The 20,001-nt window shown below is 31.6% G+C and overlaps 2 protein-coding genes, 3 long non-coding RNA genes and 1 other non-coding gene across 6 annotated transcripts in view; 2 read left to right on the forward strand and 4 right to left on the reverse strand.

Annotated features, from left to right (window-relative positions):
• LOC109332985 overlaps positions 1 to 3,429 on the reverse strand; it is a 19,483-nt gene extending 16,054 nt beyond the window's left edge. The window contains exon 1 of the long non-coding RNA XR_002105962.1: positions 3,417 to 3,429. This is a non-coding gene — a long non-coding RNA (uncharacterized LOC109332985). The remainder of the gene's footprint in view (positions 1 to 3,416) is intronic.
• LOC109332986 overlaps positions 1 to 8,173 on the forward strand; it is a 21,586-nt gene extending 13,413 nt beyond the window's left edge. Inside the window, exon 3 of the long non-coding RNA XR_002105963.1 lies at positions 7,935 to 8,173. This is a non-coding gene — a long non-coding RNA (uncharacterized LOC109332986). The remainder of the gene's footprint in view (positions 1 to 7,934) is intronic.
• Positions 30 to 1,747, forward strand: LOC109332984. The gene is made up of 4 exons (XR_002105961.1): positions 30 to 169; positions 253 to 401; positions 780 to 823; positions 1,546 to 1,747. It is a non-coding gene; the product is annotated as an uncharacterized LOC109332984 (long non-coding RNA).
• On the reverse strand, positions 7,229 to 11,367 carry LOC109332982 (ras GTPase-activating protein-binding protein 2-like). Its single transcript, XM_019568182.1, has 9 exons — positions 11,253 to 11,367; positions 10,128 to 10,303; positions 9,582 to 9,885; positions 9,232 to 9,473; positions 8,997 to 9,147; positions 8,757 to 8,878; positions 8,598 to 8,663; positions 8,180 to 8,234; positions 7,229 to 7,763 (listed from the first exon to the last, which is right to left on the reverse strand). The coding sequence occupies exons 2-9, from the start codon at positions 10,299 to 10,301 to the stop codon at positions 7,513 to 7,515; spliced, it is 1,365 nt and encodes a 454-aa protein (XP_019423727.1). The 5' UTR covers positions 10,302 to 10,303; positions 11,253 to 11,367; the 3' UTR covers positions 7,229 to 7,512.
• TRNAT-CGU lies at positions 12,987 to 13,058 on the reverse strand. The gene has a single exon. It is a non-coding gene; the product is annotated as a tRNA-Thr (tRNA).
• Positions 17,270 to 19,249, reverse strand: LOC109332114 (L-ascorbate oxidase homolog). Its single transcript, XM_019566945.1, has 2 exons — positions 17,780 to 19,249; positions 17,270 to 17,681 (listed from the first exon to the last, which is right to left on the reverse strand). The coding sequence occupies exons 1-2, from the start codon at positions 19,123 to 19,125 to the stop codon at positions 17,381 to 17,383; spliced, it is 1,647 nt and encodes a 548-aa protein (XP_019422490.1). The 5' UTR covers positions 19,126 to 19,249; the 3' UTR covers positions 17,270 to 17,380.

The following is a 20,001-nucleotide window of genomic DNA, read 5'->3' on the forward strand; positions in this document are numbered from 1 at the left end:
TATATATATATATATATATTTTGCTGTCCTTTGATGTGATGAACTATTTCTAATTTTAGGCTGCTTTAGCTGCTGCAAGCACAGATCTTCCATCAACTCATCCAATCCGTCTTGGACTGGCACTAAACTTCTCAGTGTTTTATTATGAGATAATGAACTCTCCTGAAAGGTATGCATAGATCCAATAAATAATTGCTTATGTTGCTAGCTCGATCTTGTGGCTTGTCTTACTGAAGTCGTTGAAACTTATAGGGCATGCCATTTGGCTAAACAAGCTTTTGATGAGGCAATTGCTGAGTTAGACACCTTGAGTGAAGAGTCTTACAAGGACAGTACTTTGATCATGCAGTTGTTGAGAGATAATCTGACTCTCTGGACCTCAGATATGCCTGAGGATGGAGGTATAGTGATTATTGAGACTTTTTTTATCGGCAAATGTTAATATGTTAGTATTTTTGTTGTGGGTGATACTCGACCTCATAACCTTCTTCACTCAATTCCTTGATTCACTCTTCATCCTAACCATCAGACCACCTTATAAAATGAATTTGATGAGGCAATTGAGACTTGATATCAAATGAATTTGCTTTGTGCATTGGTAAATATTACAACATTGTTTTTAGCTGAAGAAAGATGTCTAAAACTGATAGAAGTGGCCCAAGTTCCTGAGCTACTAGTTGCTTGCATAATCAAGCTTCTTGTTGTCGAGCTTATAATAAATATGATGCACTCAGATTTGCTTAAAGTTGGGCTAACAAAAGTTAAACGCTCTTATGCAGCTGAAGAACTCAAAACAGAAGAAGCCAAACCTGCTGAACCTGAGGTATGTGTATGATGATTTTTAGCTACATTTGCATGATTTTCTATAGTGTATGCTTTTTGTATGCTCATAAAATAGTGAGAATCTAAATAAAATGAAGGGTACTGATTTTCTAGGGCATAATATAAAATGAGGATGACCTCTGTTCCACTTTTTTATGTTTCATGATGTCCCAATCCAATTGAAAGTTACCATCTATTTAAAAAGAAAAATCATAAAAAAACAAAATAATTCAATTGAAAGTTACCATCTATTTTATGTTATTTAGTGAAATTTAACTAGTTTGGTACATACGATAACATTTTTATGTTCACTATGATACTTTTCAATATTGGGCCCAAAATTTGACAAAATAATTCAAGGGTGCAGATTTTATTTGTTTAACATTAAATAAATTAAAAACATATAATTTTATAATTCCCATCTGCTACTGTTAAACTAGTGCACTGTTAACAATATACTTGATTACTACTTAAACATGCCACTTTCCAAACCACTCATAACGAAATTATACATTTAAGTAGCTTTAAGAGTATCACATTTAAGAATTAGAGCTCAATATTTTTTTATTAAATATAATTTAAGATAGATCATTATAACATTATCCAATTCATATCCGTGACCTTTAGTTGTTGTATATACTGTCTCTTAGATTTGCCATCCAAAAAATGTTATTTTCCATGCAAACAGCACTTCGTTGACATTTTGATTTTAAATATCTGCAGCACTGATAACCTCTGAGTCTGGACGCGGTAATGATGCATAAAGGTGCAAGTTTTCTGTAATTGTTTCGGCCTGGAAAATGTTCACAATGGTCACTTGTGCTCTCATAACACATTTGAATTTTTTTATTCATAGTGTTTTGTATATTTTAAACAAAGTGGTCAAATAAGCAATGAATGATTTACAACTTTACATTCGTTATTCTAGTGTATCTCTTAATACACATGTTTGGATTTAATGAAAAGCGTGTCCTTATAGAAAATTAAGCATTTCACCTTTCGAAGAATGATAGATATATCATTTTAAATGAAATTTTCTTTTGATGAGATTTTTAACATATATCCTGAAAAATAGATTAAAAAACATTTTACATTTACCAAAATAACATCTCTTATCTTTATTTATTTATTTTGAATTGATACTCTCCAAAATGTTTATTTCTTCTACACTCCTAGGTGGCAAATTTATCATACCAAAGTCAAATAGTTACTACATATTCATATTGCAACCTGAAATATATATTTTTGGGGTGCTAACTTTTTTTTTTTTTTGCTACTAGAGATATTAAATGAATAAATAATATAAATATTAATATATTTCACAAAATCGTTTAAAATAATGAAAATAGCTTTTTAAGAAGAGTAAAAAATTGATCTGATGTTTGAAAAATATAATTTCAATTCAATAGATGGTCAAAATTTTAAAGTTTCTTATTTAAAAAAAATGTTATTGAAAACAACAAAAAAACTATAAAAGTCATTAGTAAAGTCATCGATATCAAAGAAGTCAAATGTCAAATGAGAAGTCTAGATGTCAAAATAAAATACAATATATCAAAATCAACATACAATCACTTTTATATAGAGCTAGTTTTTAATCAATACAATGTTTGAGTTTTAGTTTTTTTGTGCCTTTTATAATATAAGTTTATAATATTAATATATTTATAATTTTGTTGACATATTTATTATGATGTCTTATGTTTTAATCTATATTTTCATTTATTCAGAATTGATGTTTATAGCAATTTTTTAGTAAATTTGTGTCAAAACTTATATCTATGGTAATAAATAGTATGTGATAATTTCAAGTTTTAAATAGTGAGCATGTAATTAAAAGTAGAATAGAACAATTTTTGGAATAGAAATATATGAAATATCACCATTTTCACATATATTTTTATTACATATGGGATATCACCATTAGTGGCTATGTGAAATAGGATTGCGAAAAATTGAATTTTACTATTATTCTTCCATTTGAATTTCACTGTGTTAATTGACAACTTGCTTTTAAATTTTAAATTAATTAGGAGATTTTCAACATTATTTTAGTATAAATGTATATTTGTGAATTTGTTTATAAGTTCATTTTTTGTAATGGTTAATGAGAATAAATATGATATCATTAATAAAATAGAAAAATTTATAAAGTCTTCCATACCAAACAAGTCGTATGTTAAATGTGTTGAGTTTGATGCCTAATCTAAGTATTAAAGAGATTAGTTTGTAGTTAGGAAAAGCTGTTGTAACTAGCTATAGATAGTAGTTTTAGTTTGTTAAATTAGTTAGTAGTTAACATTTCTTTCTATAAAAGGCATAAATGTATATTTGCTAAATAACAACAAGAATAAGACAAGGTTCTGATATATATTTCTCTTCCTTCTTCTTTTAAACTCTTTTCTCTCCAAGGTTCCAACAAAATGTGAATGTGAAGTCTAGATGTTATAGTAAAATTTAATAGGTCAAAATCAACATCAATACCCATAGGTAAAAATTCAATATGAAACCAACTTCATTGAAATATTTTAAAGTTAAAACTTTGAATACTTAAGATATACAAACGGTGAAAAAACTAAAATAAAAATTATCACGATCTATTTTCACCTCCTTTATTCAGAATGATAAATAACCCATAATAAAAGCTTTGCTTGAGTTGCTCATTGATTCCTAGTCAAACTGTGGCACTATTTAGGCCCTCAAGGTTAACCATGAGATGACAAGAACAAGAAACATTGATAACATCGCATTGGTGCTTTTAATGTTGGAACTGCCATTTCGAACTTTAGGAGGACTTGTTCCAAAAATTGGTCCAGGATTTGTATCGGTTGATGGAGGTGTTGGTATATCGAATGGTGGTGGTGTAGTTCCTACTCCTGAATCACTGCAAGACAATCAAGATAAAATAAAATATAAGTATATTATCTATGTATTATCAGTGTAAAAATTTATATACATTCACTATTCATTTGTACTATTTTTTAATATAAATGATAACGTGAATTATAGATGATACAGTGATAATGTATAAAATTTATAAATTGTGTACATTTTTTTCCAATAAAGTATTTGCCTACAATAGACATTAAAATAATACAAGGCACATCAATAATTTATTTAATATATTATTACATACTTACTATATGTGAGCTAGATCTAGAATGAATATAAAATATGTGAAGTTGTTGTGAAGTTTTCTTATAACAATGACGATACACATGCATAGCTAATACCACTTTTATTCTTATGGGACATTCTAATTCTAATTGTTTGATTTTGGGAGGTGGGTACATAAGGTCCATAATTAAGAACATACGTACCTAGAACTTGTGGGGTAAACACATCCTGAAGGATATTAGCTGTTAATAAAGAAGATGCTTACATATCAAAATTATGATAAAAAAAAAATGAATGTAATGTAAATGAGTTTAATATACTGTCACTTTATTATTAACTATTCATATTTTTTTATATTGATTCTGTAACACAAATAAATAATGAATAATATATTAACTGTATATAAATTTTTAGTATAAATATTATACTAAAATTAGAATTCCACGATATGTGCCATTAATTTGTGGTGACTGGGCTTTAGTTTAGAGTTACACATTATATTCATGAATAAATATTGTCTCAAATCTCATTTTGCACATTGTTCTATGTTATTTAAAGTATATTATGTCAATTAAAAAGTTTAAATTTTTATTATTATTATTTTTGTTTTATTTTTATTGACATGAGATATCATACGAGACATGGTCTAGGATAGATAGTATATGTAGGTTGTATGCTTACAAAGTGGGGTTAGAGTGGTTGTGGCAGAGCCAGCAAAGTCACATGTCCCTCCAACACTTTGCATATTCAGGTAATAGCTATTAAAGGCATAGTTGCAGTGTTCCTTCACAGTATTGGGTTCATAACAAGGCTCATTTGGTTGAATTGGACCACAATCTGCTCCAAACCCACAAGCATAGTCTAATGCTTTTTGAAGCTCATCATCATCCACGCCATCTTTGCTTAAACAATAAATGGCACCTAATGGACAAATTACGAAAGGGATAAAAAAAATAATGATTAGAATGGAGAAAATATTAAATGATATGATATCATAATTGGAATAAAAAAACATATTTTTAACCCAAAGTTAAAGATAGAAAAACACACATAATCAAGTGCTTACTTGAATGGCCAATGCTGAGAGCCAAGAAAAGTACAAATAATACCAAACGAGCCATAAAAATAGAATTTTATCAGTTATGATTTGGATGGTTTTGATGAAGGAAAGGGTTTGGGAGATGAGATTTTCTTTTCAGTAAAGGTAAATGTGATGGTCGTAAATGTCTTTGCATAAGAGAAATTATTATATATTATAGTTTAGGCGAAAGCATGCACAACTTTAATGTAGCTTACATGCATGATAATTAGTATTAAATATAGATTGAGTGTAAAATCTGTACACTGACAATGTAAAGTTTATATACATGCACACTATTATCCACCATTCATTTGGATTACTTTTTTTGAAAAGTCAACAATAATTAAATATCAATGATGTATAACTCAATGACAATGTATAAATCTTGTACACTGTCAATACACACATCTTTTTCTCATATAGAATACACCATAATTATATTAGGGGAGAATATTGTTTGGACAAAGGCATATGGCCTAAACTTTAATTTTGAGTATTATACTAAAAGTAAATTATTATTCTATCTTTGTTGTATGTTTAATGGAGTGATGTTACTGTTGATTCTCAATTCACAATTCTCATTAATCAGCATTAATATAAAAAAGAATATAAAACATAAAATAATATTCAATTAATAAAATAATGTATAAACAATTTAGAGTGCTAATAACATTAGCTTACCTTTAAATGAGTCTAAAACTCGTGTTAAATCTTAGTTCTACAATTGTTAGGTTGGCACTAGACGGAGCATAAGGGAGGTGTTCATAATCAAAAGTCTACTTTTTATTTATTTTTCTTCCAAAAAATTTAAGATGATTGAACTTCAAACCAATTTATGAAACATTGATTGAATAGTAGGTTTGATTAGTGAACTAGATAATTGAATCAATGTGGATATTTTAGAAGCAACATTTTTTTGTACTAATAAATGTATCTCCACATGTAAGGAACTAATCCATTTTGAGGTACTTGAATTATTCATCGGTTTAAAAACCTTAAAATTAATGATTATAAAAATTCTCCTTCATGTAAAAAATGATAAAAAAAATCTTCTTAAAGCATGCTTGAATTACTAATATAACATAATACAATAATTTATGATATGTGATACATCAACCTTTTGTTGTTCCCAAAAATTACATTCTTAAAGGGATGGATATCACATGTGCAAGTTATTGTATCCAACTATGTTCCACCCAATAATATAATGTCCTAATGGAAAGGAAATGTTACACATGAATAGGTATTTTTTAGTAGCATAATGAGCTAAAATTAATATGAATAGGTATTTTTCAGTAGCATAATGAGCTAAAATTAATATATGAAATAGCACTATATTGTTGGATAGGAGAGTATTGAGGACATCAAGTTGAACCAAATGATCTCCATATCCATATGTTCTTAAATACTCATTCTTTCTCTTCATTTATCTTCTGCCTCTACCTATTTTAGTTTGAACACCTACATACCAAGTTATATAAAAAACAAGCAAAAAAAATCCATGTTTTTCCTTTTATCTTTCATTTCCATGTGGTTCTAGTGATTTTTTTTGGATTAAACACTTATTTATCCTTCAAAGACTTATTTACGTCATTATTAATTCATAAATTCACATCAGCCTAATTACATTACAAGCTACATGTAATGGAGCACATTAAAAAAAAAGTTCTAAAAAGAAAAGCCAAAAAATACACAAGATAAAATTGAGGGAACAAATTGAAAAATAAAATAATTTAAGCAAACAAAATTTCAGTTTTGCAAAATAAAAATACCATGTAATATCAAAAGAGCAGTAGAACTTAAAGTGACAAGCACGACACTTTTAAATCCATGTGGACAAGATAATGTAAACACATTCCACATTAAAATATCATTGAGAAGTTTTTTTACCGTTCTTTTTTTTACCACCAAAGATATTCCCTCATCCAAAAGGTCAATCGTTCAATTTCTGAGAACGATATATGTTGGAAGAAATAGACATGCAACCCAAAAGAAATTAATCCTTACTCAAAACAAGGTGAAGAGATACCTTTAATAGCACGCAGAAAACATAAAAAACTTCTCAATGAACAAGTTACCTTCAAAATGAACCTCAGATTTAATGAAAAGGTAATACATTCTTGTAAAAACTCACTTCAAACAAAGTTTTGCAAACAAAACACAAACAAAAAATAAATTTTTGTAGGGCAAGAAACATAATGGCATAGATTGTTGCAGGATTCAAAATAATTATTCCACAAAGTCAGGTACAAAATGAAACAAAATTGGAAGACAAAAAGGAAATTAAAAAAGATAGATAAGGAAATCAGGTATTGGGAGTCACTTGGTTTAAGTTTAACCAAAGTACTCTGACGCCAAATAATCATAATAATGACAACTACAAAGAAGAAAAAAACTCTAAATCCAAATGCAAACCAAAAACTATAGATGCCGCTAGTTATATAGTAAAATCCTGTTGTTCACTCAATTACCAATAAAAAGAAAGCACTTTATTAAACTTTCATTGGTTGACGAGGGGCCTTTCCTCCTCCATTCTGAAAACCTCCCCTTGGTGCAGATTCTCCATTGCTACGTCCACCGCCGTTATTGTTACCGCCCCGTGCTCTGCCAGAGAACTCACCACGCTTCTCAAAATCATTTCTACCAGAGAATCCACGGCCGCCACCGAAGTTTCCACGGCCTCTGAAGTTATCGTTTCGGTATCCACCCCGTCCTGATGAAAATCTAGCCCTGTCATTATTAGCTGCGACATCAAAGGAAAACTACATGAGATATTGAGTGATATTACTGTAAATGCAAAAGATTTACATAACAGAAGATATGAGTGGGTATTTCGGCAAAAAAACATGGAACCTAAAAGCACATAATTTATTTTAGAGAAAATAGATAAGCAATAAAACATTATACATCATAGTCAGAGAATAAATTAGAGGGCAAGTCTGACACAACAGTAAGGTTGCTGCTTAATGACCATGAGGTCACAAGTTCAAATCGTGGAAATAGTCTCCCGAGGCTGCATTCTAACCCTTCTCGGACACCACTAAGTGGGAGTGTTGTGCAGTGTGTCGCCATTTCTTTGTTTAGAGAATAAATTGGTCAAAGATGTAAGAAGTCATGGGATATAATAAAAAAACCTCATAATTTGAAATGTTCTCTTACCTCGCCTTTCTTCGACTGAAAGCTTACGGTTGTCCAACACAACAGGGGGAGAGGCCTGAAAATAGTACATATAGAGGTTAGATGCCACCATATTCTTGGACAATCAAAAGGAAAAGAGCAAAATGGTCCCCCTCTTCGATTTTTGGATATTTAACTACCAATGGAAATTCTATACTCTAGAAATTCACAATACTACAATGAGTGTATCATGTGTATCTCAAACAAAGAAAACACACTAAATACACCCAATGAATAATGATGAACGACGCTGCAGCTGCATAGTTGCCGATTCCACAACCTCCAATCCTAATAGTTCTTTAATTTAGTAGCTCAAAAACATTTACTAATACCAAGGCTTATCCTTAACAATCATAATCTGAAAATCAAATATGATAACTATCCAAAACAATGAGCTTACCTCAAGTGCACTTTGCATCGAAGTAGCGGACTCAAATTCCACAAAGCCAAAACAAGATCCCTGTTGCTGGAAAGAGAACAAAATAATGCATGAATACTTGTAGAGGTTCAAGTGCAGCTACATCTTAAAAAACGAATATTATAACATACTATTACTAACCTTGTTACTTCTAACTTGAACACCATCAGGTTTAATGGGCCCAAATTTCAAGAAAGCCTGTTCCAGTTGTTCCACGGTTGCATTCATAGGCAAATTTGCAACAAATATTGCATGAGCCTTACCTGTAGAAGGAAAACCACATGAGTTACAAAACAACATCTTCATTCAAATCAGACAAATTTGGGATGAAATATACTTCTAAATCTTCAACCACGTTATCCATGGAAGAGTTAAAATCACCTGAACTCTCATTATTCTTTTCCAATGCAATTTCAGTTCTAGGCACTGGTGCTGCAGGTGCAGGCACGCTAGATATGCGTGGTCGTTCTACAGGTTTCACTGGGGAAACCCTCACATGGAAGGGAGCAGCATTCTCTTTCAGTGCATTCACCTGAAATAAAGAAAGAGAAAAACTGCATAAGATACAACACCACAAGAATAAAAATGAACATATAAACAAACGAATAAAACTTACAATGGATGCAAAAGATTTCTTTGGAAGGTCCTCCTGTGTAGGAGAAGCAGCTTTCTCCGTGATTGGGAGATGCTCCTGATGACTTGGCTCTTTCACAAGATTAACAGGAACCACGGTTTCAGCAACTGGTAATTTTCCATTCTCTATTGGTTCACTCACTTCTTTGCTGACAATAGTGTCAGTGTCCAGGACAGCAGTTTGAGTAGGAGCAAGTGGAATGTTCTCAGGAACTTGAATGGGCTCTACATTCACAATCACAAGCAAAATATTAAAACTCATACTTCCTAACAATTAAAGCAAAAGGTTATAAAAAAATATTTAAAACCAGAACATGTACAAAAATTAATTACCAGACTCCGGAATAAAAGCATCTGCTGGAGCAATTTCTTCAGCATCAATTTCTGGCACAGCCTCGATATCAACTGACTTATACTCGTCGATGTATCTAAAAAGATCATTCAAGACAAAGTAGCCTTTGTCCTGTGGAGCCAGGAAAAATGACTGAGTAAACTTCCTTTTCAGATTGTCACTTCCAGTTAAGCTGCCAGTAACTAGAACCACTACTCCATCCTTATATGAAGGCTGAGCATCAGCACTCAGAATCTCTACTCTAAAGCTTGTATAATCCTGGGAGAGTATCTTTTTATTGATGTCCTGCACCAAAATAAAGATCGATTATTGAAGTCAATAGATGTATGTAGAATCATTTTTGCAATACATCATAGTCAAACATAAACACACATGCGCAAAAAATACCCAACAGAAGAAAAACTCAGTAACGAGATCTCGCACTGCATTCGTTACCCAATCTGTGGACATAAGTTGCTATTATCTTTATTTTTATTTGCATTCATTAACAGGCTACGTTGACAAACAACAACTGGATTGGTACTTACAACAATAGTAGTCACAGTTGTCACGGTACCATCTTCTTCAGGCCGGCTTAGGACACTAGATTCCTGGTAAAATCTGTGAACCTGATCTGGATTTTGATGCAGAATAGAGTAATACTGCTCCACAAAAGCATTGCCAACCATCTGTGGGGTAGGGGACCCATCAGATACCGCCATCCCTGTAACAAAACAAAGGGCGCGTGCACACGCGCACAAAAAAGTTAGTCTAATAATGGCACATAATGACAAACAATCCTTATTAGTTATTATATAACAAAAAGAATCCTTTTAACGGTTATTGTGCGCTCAAAGTCAAACAAACCTTAATTCCTAACAAACTAAAACAACCATTCTTATTATAGAATTTTGAATATATATATAATAAATATATTTCATATAACATATACATTTGATGCATTTATCTCATGAATCGTGACCAAACATTTATACAATAAAATCATGAACACAAACAAAATCTTGAACATGTCATTACAATTCTCCTAAAAACACAATCCACAATCATAAATCAAATATTTCCCATGACCCTTCCAAGAGGAAACTAATTCACAAAATAATAAGTGAATAAACACATGCAGTTAAACCCAATTAGATGCAATAGTATACAAATTCGAACCATACACCAAAAAAAATCCAATTGGCCTTAGCCATTCGTTGATAAAACAAAAGGCTTGAATTTAGGCAAATAACATATAGACGCTACTAATATGACTTAGTATCAAACTTTCAACTATAGATGAATATGAACTAGTCTACCCATGATTCAGAACGCATTTGAACATGAAAAATGTGTGCCTACGGCATAAACTAAATACAAAAACAATTACCAAAATAATCAAAATAAAATAGATAAAGCTGTGATTTTTATTTTATTTTTTGAGCAAAAAAAAAGTCAATCTTTAAATTCCAAAACCCTACCACAATCAAAACAAAACCCTTTTCACAAATTCTCAAATATTTATAATGGATAAAAATAAGAGGAAAAAAGATCAACAGGAAAATTAAAAAAAATGGATCAGACAAAAGAAAAACAAAAACAGATAACAAATGACATGAAAGTGAATCTTAACATAATCATAGGATTCCAAAAGAGAAAACAGAACATGTTACCTCCGAGGAAGAGATCAGAACCTAGGTGAGAGATTGGGGGAAGAAAAAGTTGGGAACTTCGGAGTGGAGGCGGTGTGAGTAAAGTGAGATCTCTCTCAAACTACAACAAGGGCTTAAATAAATAAATAGATAATAAATTTATATAAGATCTGTTTTTTTTTTTTTTTTGCTTTTTTGTTTATGGGTTTTGTTAACACGGTGTATTATTGACTCGTGGTTGTGGCATGTGGACTGGGTAGTACAAGCCCAAAGTGACCCAAAGTTTTCTATTTTTTATTCTCATGCCAGATTATTTACATTATGATTATGATCTGATTTTAGATGCTAGTAAATCAGATAAATTAAGGAAGGATTGCTTATAGTTTTATGTGTTCAATGTTGATATGAGAGTACGGTCTATATAATTTAAAAGCAATTATATTGATGGTTCGTATAGATCACTAGTTTAAGTGAAAATATATCACTACCATGTATGTGACATTGTAATGACTATCACTATTAATTCATGATAAGATCTTCATTTAGGTATTTAGATAAATTAAGAAAGAATGTAGATAATGTCATATATGTGCGATCTAAATAATTTAAAATAGTTATAGTGGCAAGCGCAGAGTTTAGTTTTGTTAAATATAAAGGATATCATCTCAAAATAAAAAATAATTAATAAATACATTAATTTTAAGCTAAGAGTTTCATTTTCTTGATTGAACTCTCGAGAATGGTTGACCCCGAATAAACCTTTAGAAATAGGTAAAAAGCAGGTTTGGTTATACCTGATACTAAATGAAATGGAACAATGCATAAATCTATAGTATCTTATGGATAATTATCTTTCATAGACGAGTATCTAATTAATAAAGAATGTATTTGATACTAAGCTCTTGATTGTAAATTTGTTAAGGAAAAAAACATGACATTCAATATTGTGAAAACATTTCATGTCACGGATCTTTGTTGTGGATAATGAATCTACATGGTTAATTATAAAAAATTTTGTAAAAACGTATTTATGAAAAAATAATAATCGATAAAATATTGATATGGTGGAATTGCTTTCATTCTATCGTAAAATAAATAACGAGTGTTTAATTTTTTTTTCCTAATAATATAATATATTTTCATTAGTGTGAGATATGATTTGAGATATGGTTTAGAACAACAATGTCCTATTCATCTACTATTCTCCCCTTATCCCTTCCTCTTTCCATAATCCCTTTTTTATGGCATCCTTGATTTAAAATAACACTAAATTCCCATTCTACCATGTTTTCACCTCTGAAATTGAAAGGAAGAAGGATGGCCTGAGGCAAAATAAAGAAAATGAAGAAGAAAAGTAAGATAAATATTTGTGGACAGTAAAATCCAGATTTCAGTGAGGGAAGAGAAATATTCCAAAAATTGCTAGTGTAAATCCATTTTCATTAACAAAGAGGGTGAGATTGAAACAATTTTAAAGTTAACGAAATAAAAATGAATCATTTATTAAATTAGCAACCAAATTAATTTTGTTAATAAAGATAAAGAACGAAAGCATTATTAGACTACATTAATTCAACATCTAGAGGGGAAGATATCAATTAATATCGATTAATTAATATATTAATATAAGGGATAAATATAAATCTTCTGCCATGATAGCTTTAATTTGATATTTCCACGTGCAAAAAAACTAAGGAAATTTCATCATTCCTAAGTTTCAAAATGGATTTCTTCTCCGTTAGAAATAAAAATTAGAGCTCCCGGCGAGGATCGAACTCGCGACCTTTCGCTTACGAAGCGAACGCAATACCACTATGCTACGGAAGCCGAAGTTGTTCAAACAAATCATAACATTCATTAAATTAATAAGTAAATTGAATACGACTAGCCCGTGTTTTTGTTTGGACTTTGCGACTCAAGTCAAAACCCTCTCAGATTTCGGAGATGTGTGGAATTGCCTTCATTCTCTCTTATATTCCAATTAACATCTCATCTTTGTTACCCTCTAATTCAATTCGCTAAACTGAAAAAGTAAGCCCATTCACTTCGAATTCCTTTTATTTTGGTCTTGTAAATTTCCATCTCAACCAAATTCATCTCCTACAAGTAAAATTCTAAACTACAACTTAAAAATTAGAAATGACATCAAAACAGTCCCTAATAAGGATTAACAAATTAAAATATACAAAAAATCCGACATAGAAAATATATAGAGATAGATGGAGAATTACATTGCACATGATCGATAACATGCAAAAGCGACTTAAAATCATTGTAAAATAAAGCTTCTTAATGAAGAATTATATTGTACCTTTATATAGAATTATTACTGTAGTCCTCAATTACGCAATTAGGATAGCTTCTTCAAGAGTATATAAGTGGCAACCTTTATTTGGAATAGTTCATGGAAAGACATATAGGCAATTTGATTGAATCGCTGGATATTAATTACGTTATAGACAATAATGATTAGCAGAGTTGTATTGTAATAAACTATGATGTTTTATATAATATCAAACTGGATATTTAATTTCTTGGTTACAGATCTTCAATAGGAGAGTTCGTTCATGGAGATGATTTTGATTTATTTGCAACACTCTTTGCTGTTGATTTTCTTCCATGCATCTTGCCCACTGCACTTTCAGTGGCAAATTTTATTTTCTTCTAATCTGCATTTTATAGCAAGCATGACTTTCTTCTGCATAGGAAATATTATATGTGTGGAAAATGAAGGTGTGGGTTCGAGTCTCATCTACTCTTTAATTCTTAGATAATGGACCCAACGATAGATTCGAGTATTGTTTTACATACTAATACTCTCTTCACAAAGCCATTGAGAATGGTGCTGCTTAATTTTCTACTAGTTCAGATAAAGCTACTGTTGTTTGGTGCACAATGGATTAAGGTATTCTTAGTACAAAAACATTTATATTATTTTCAACATACTTGTTTTTTCCCATAAAGAAAGCATGTAAAACATATAACTAATAAGCATAAAATTTAAGCCAAACAAAAAATTATAATTTCGGTAAACGTATTTATTAGAGATATGCAAATATAACATGTGTTTAGCCTGAATCTGAATATTTTTAGCCTCTTACAATTGGTAAAATGAATATACTATCCCTAAATTATTTATTTACATGATAACCAATGTATGCAATTTAAGTATAACCTAAGCGTCTAAAAGTTTATAAATTTTCAGGTAAATTTTCAAAAGGTTGAATATTAATAAATCTATCCATTTAAATTTATAACATGCATGTTGTGTAAGCCTATTTTTTTGAAAATCATAACTTGTAAAACATGCACGTAGTGAAATTTGAAGAAAAAGTAAGATATTGTTATTATATAGGTTAAAAATAGTAAACTTTGGGAATTATTTTAAAAGGAAATATTGACTCTACATGTCACTTGCACAGCAAGTCTACTTGTACCGTAGTTGTTCTATCTTGGTACTAAAGTCCACGTCGTGATTGAAAAAGGGTAACAAATGCCAATAGGGAATCGGACGAGACAAGCATAGTTCAATTGTTCAAACACTCTTGGGTCTCAATCGGACAACTGAACAATCCATAAAGAACATAGTCGTTGATCGGAAACGACAAGAGAGTAGAAGGACCACATCTCACACCCCTTTGCTGCACCTCCGACATAGGATTGATATGTCATCTAAACAACATAGACCTATGTCACAAGCCACATGCTATATGTGCTCTACTACGCCTTTCGACAGAGAACAAAATATACCTATGATACGATGACACATATTAACACAAGTATAAATTAATTATCTATAGAGTACGGACCTGCAAGATCCATCTGACATGGGACCTGCAAGACATGCTCCCCTTGGCCGATAAGTCATTTTAGAATAAGCTAGAGCCTAGAAGCATCCAACATCGAAGCACGAATCCTTGTCTGCCTCACAAAATGTTGCAACATGGACTTCCATTTCAAGCCAACGATTAGGGGTGAGCAGGACCCGGCCTTATCCGCTCACCTTGTTTGACCCGATCATGATCGATCCCAAATAGGGTTGATCTCATCGGGTCTATGGTCAGTTTTGAGTTCAAAATTTAGACCTGTACAATATTTAAGGTTGGATAGGGGACAAGCATGACCTCATCCGACCTAGTCAACAATCATTTACTTATCATGTTTGTATGTATGTTTATTCAATTGTGTATAGAATAATGATATCTCTTTTGTCAAAAGTATCATTGGTTCTCTAATTATTTTATCATATATACATGGTTAACAATATATATATATATATATATATATATATATATATATATCATTACATATTCATAATAATAAGTAAACTATTGAGAAAACTTTATCAAAAAGTGGTATGCATTATATTTAATTGGGTCTAGGGTCGGGTTCGAGAAAATGACTCTACCAATATTTTGGATCGAGTAAGGAACAAACCTTATACAGTCCATGCTCACCCTTACCAACGATTATGACAAGTCATACATAGTTGGGTTAAATCTTGCTAAGTATGACACACCAATATGGTTTGGTCTTATCTTGCATGCAGATTATGACGAGTAATTCACTTAGTTAGGTCTAATCTTGTCGGTATGACATGTCAATGTGGCTAGGTCTTATCTTGCAAATTATGACTAGTCATTCATAGCTGGATATAATCTTGTCGGGTATGATATGCCAATGTGGCTAGGTCTTAAATTGCAAATTATGACGAGTCATACATAGCCGAGACTAATCTTGCCGAGTATGACACACCAATATTGGTTAGATCTTATCTCGCAGATCAACCCTCTGTAGGGACTAGTTCTCGTCACTCAAAACCTCGAAATAAAAACTATAATCAAGCTAGATGCCAAACAATAAATCTTCAGCAAATATAGAAGAAATGCAATTTCATTAATCACAAGTAGCTACTACACGTCTTATAAACTTTAACCAAAAAAAGTTACAAGTCTTTACAAGCTTTAACTAGAATGAACAAGTACAAATCTTACAAGTACAAACATTACAAATTGCTAAGTTGAACAAGTACAAGCCTTATAAGTTGTTAAGTTGAACAAGTACAAATCATACAATCATTAGTCCTATTTCCTAGTTTATTACCCAAATTATTTACTTAATTTGAGCTTGTATATATATATTTTTTTAATGTTGCCCTATTTCTTCTAGTTTAATCTCTTATGTAAAGGCCCTTTATATTCCTTATTTAAGACTAAAAAATTAAGTGATTTTTAATATATGTATAAAATATTGATTAACTTTTATATATTTTGGTATAAAATAGACATTATATGTTTAAATAAAAAAATAATCAAATTTTACTTGAATATCTATTCGTGTTAATTAGAAGCTGCTAGGAATATATTTCAATTATAATGATAAAATTGATTATTTTGAAATTTTAATTATTAATTTTTTTATTTAAACATAAAACAATTTATTATAAGTTATTTGTTATATTAGACATTTTTTAGTTATGATGCTAGTTTAGCTAGCTAGCTTCATTTCAGTTTAGTTTCATCATGTATATTTACATTTGATATCAGGTTAGGTAAACAATTACCTTATATATAAGTATATAAGTGTAATCACCTCAGTAGTCGATTATCAATTCAATGTGAATGGAACTACATAACCGTTGAGACATTTTGTTATAAGTGATTCTTTTTATTAAAAATATATTTTACCATAAGTGATTGTTATTGTTGTTTTTCTGACAACTTAGAGTTTCTGAATGTGGTAGGGAAAACTAGGTCTACCTTCTGTTTAGATTTTTTTATGTTGTTAGTGATAATAGGTTTTCTTTTTATTCAAAAAAAATGTTTATTTTATAATATCTCTTTTCCGATAAGTTGCATTTGGCATATTGCTAGTGATTAAAGGTTTAACAGAAAGCTTGAGTGATATATTTGATTTATGTGATTACTTGAAATTAAAATAATCATGTACTATATTATAATAGGATTCAAATAATATGATTCATTTCATGTCAAAACCACATCAAGGGAAAGAGAATTTTACAAATAAATTTCATTAGGTATTACATAAGGAAAAAATTAATTGCATTCATGAAAGGGTTGAAGGTACATAGATGAAACTACGCTTATTGTGACATGACAATTATTATGACAGAAAGAGGGGAAAACACTTTAGCTGTAGGATGGTGTTGGCCTGGGTAAATCCTTAACAATGCCACAAACAAGTTGTCTCTCTGGAAGGTTGTACTCATCTCTGAGAGAGCGTTCTGGAGATAAAACACTAATGTACAGTTGTTGTCCCAAGTAACGGTTCTCTGCATTCTCTGACCTCAAATTCCACATACCAGCATTGTCGAATGTTAACATTATTGCTGCCCATGACTTAGGGAAGACTTGAATAGTGTGTCTGCTTATAGCATCAAGAAGGTTGTAGTTCTTCCTCTTCTCTGGTGACCACGTCCCTGGCTCAACTCTACACAAACCAAAATAATAATAAGAATTATTTCAATTAATTATTGGCATATAAATTTCTTGCTTTTAGTTATAAAAGTAAGAGAGTTGATTACTTACGCAACAGCAAAGAATGAGTAACCAGCCAAATTATAAGATTGGATGGTCTTGGTAGGGTTCTCAAAGATGATCTCAATGAAGGTACGGAAAGTGGTGTTGAGGACATTGGTAGCCAACTTGATGTTATCAAGGGATGCTGGTGGCACATCACCGATGATATTGTATTTGAAGACCTTGTCACTAAGGCCATAGTACTCAGCCAATTTGAGTGGGGTTTCAGTGTCAACATGGGAAACACCGTTGATGGCGTAACGAAGCTTGCCATTAACATTGCTAACAGAGTTAACAAACTTGATAGTGCGAGTGATATTGATTTGTCCGTAATGGTATGATCCTTGAGGATTAGGTCTGGCTGCACTAGCGGTCAAATTCCAACGGAAGGACCTAAACTGGTTCAAAGACCAAGCCCAACCAACTGGTGCAAGAGGAATTAAAGGGGATGCAGGTCCCACCCCATTAGTGTAACTAATGATGGCCTTTCCAGTAAGAGCCTTCTTGGTGAAACGGGTTGAGGCAACCATGTAATAACTCTTAGGCTCTTTATCGGCAGTTACTAGAACAGAGAAGCACTGGCCAACATGGACATCAAGGGAGTCGTAGATGTTCTGAACAGTGTGAGATCCCTCTGACTCAACAAGCTTCATTGGGTGGCCTTGGATTCTAAAGTTGAGTGAGTCCTTGAGACCAACATTACAGATTCTGTACTTGTAGGTCTTTCCGGGCTTCATAGTATAAATGGCTTTTCCACTTCCAACAACATCATTCTTACCATTGATGTGAACACCATCAGGTCTTCCAATATTGCGACCACTGTCCAACGTACTCTGGAGAGTCTTGTGGCTCTTTCCATACCAATCTCCAATAAGAACCCAATACTCATCCTCTGGATCAGCATATGGGACGGGGATCAACAATCTGCTATTGATCCTCAGACCACCAAAACCACCTGCTGCTCTTTGCATCCCGACAGTTGGGTAATAGAAGAAGCTTCCAATCTGATCCTTTACCTGAAACTTATATGTGTAGTTAGTTCCAGGTGCAATGGGACACTGAGTTCCCAAGGTACCATCTTGCCATGAGTTTTTCCTCTGTTGGACACCATGCCATGTGAAGAGGAGTGGCTCATCAAGGTTATTGAAAACATTCACAACAACATTGTTGTTGCTGGTGGAGTTGATTTCAGGGCCAGGGAATTGACCATTGATGAGGATACCTTGTTGGTCGATACCCAATGGAGAAATGGTACCATAAGTCACATTCCATGTGAAATAGAGATAAGGGTCTTCACCCATAACTGCTGCACCCATGAGGCACAACACCAAAGCAAAAATTGCCCCACGAGTCATTTTTGTAAATTTTATATAATTTTTTTTTCTTTTACCAAAAATCAACCCTTCCAACCCAATCTCCTTCCTTATACTTTATTGGAAGAAGATGGGTTCTTATTACTTTCCTCTTCTGTGTTTTTTATGAGCTCATAACCCTTCCCTTTTATACTAGTGACCCAAATTTTTTATACCATATGATGCTTCATTTTGCCGAATTTGTCTCTCAACCGGTCCTTATTTGATGCACACCCTTTTGTGTCGCTTCTCCACTCGTTTTTCACTCTTTTGACTATTACCAATTCTTTCTTTGTTTACATTTTTCTTTCCCTATTATTTGTTACTTTATTTTTGGTGAAATGTTACATGTCATTTGATGATAGAAAGAAGCGGTAAAAATAACTAACAAGCTTTATTTAGTTGTACAATAACGCCAGCACATTAAGATTTGGATAACAACTTCTATTATGTGTGTAATTGACAAAAAAATATATAATAGTAATAATCTCTGATGAAGACAATGTCTAACATTCTAGATTTCCTTAATTATTCGTAAAGAATTTAGATTTAAATCTATTAAATGGTAAAGACCAAAGCTTTTGGCATTTTGGGGATATAACTCCAAGTAATTTGCAAGAAATAATTTTAACATAGTGTTATATTAAGAGTTTAATTTTTATGTATTATAAGTTCAAACAAAAGTTAACATTTTCATCTAACAATTTGTCAAACTCATTTAGTGATACCGTAAACAAGCTTCATTAGCATTACACTAAAATTAAATTACCAAGAAATGAAAATCGCAAACAACTTTGCTATGGTACCTCCTATGTTAGAGATCATTAAATATTGGATTTCTCGTAAAAAGTCATTCAGAGTCAGTTTAAGGGCAGAAAC

The sequence above is a fragment of the Lupinus angustifolius genome, chromosome LG18 (genome assembly GCF_001865875.1).
Source record: "Lupinus angustifolius cultivar Tanjil chromosome LG18, LupAngTanjil_v1.0, whole genome shotgun sequence".
Classification (NCBI taxonomy): domain Eukaryota; kingdom Viridiplantae; phylum Streptophyta; class Magnoliopsida; order Fabales; family Fabaceae; genus Lupinus; species Lupinus angustifolius.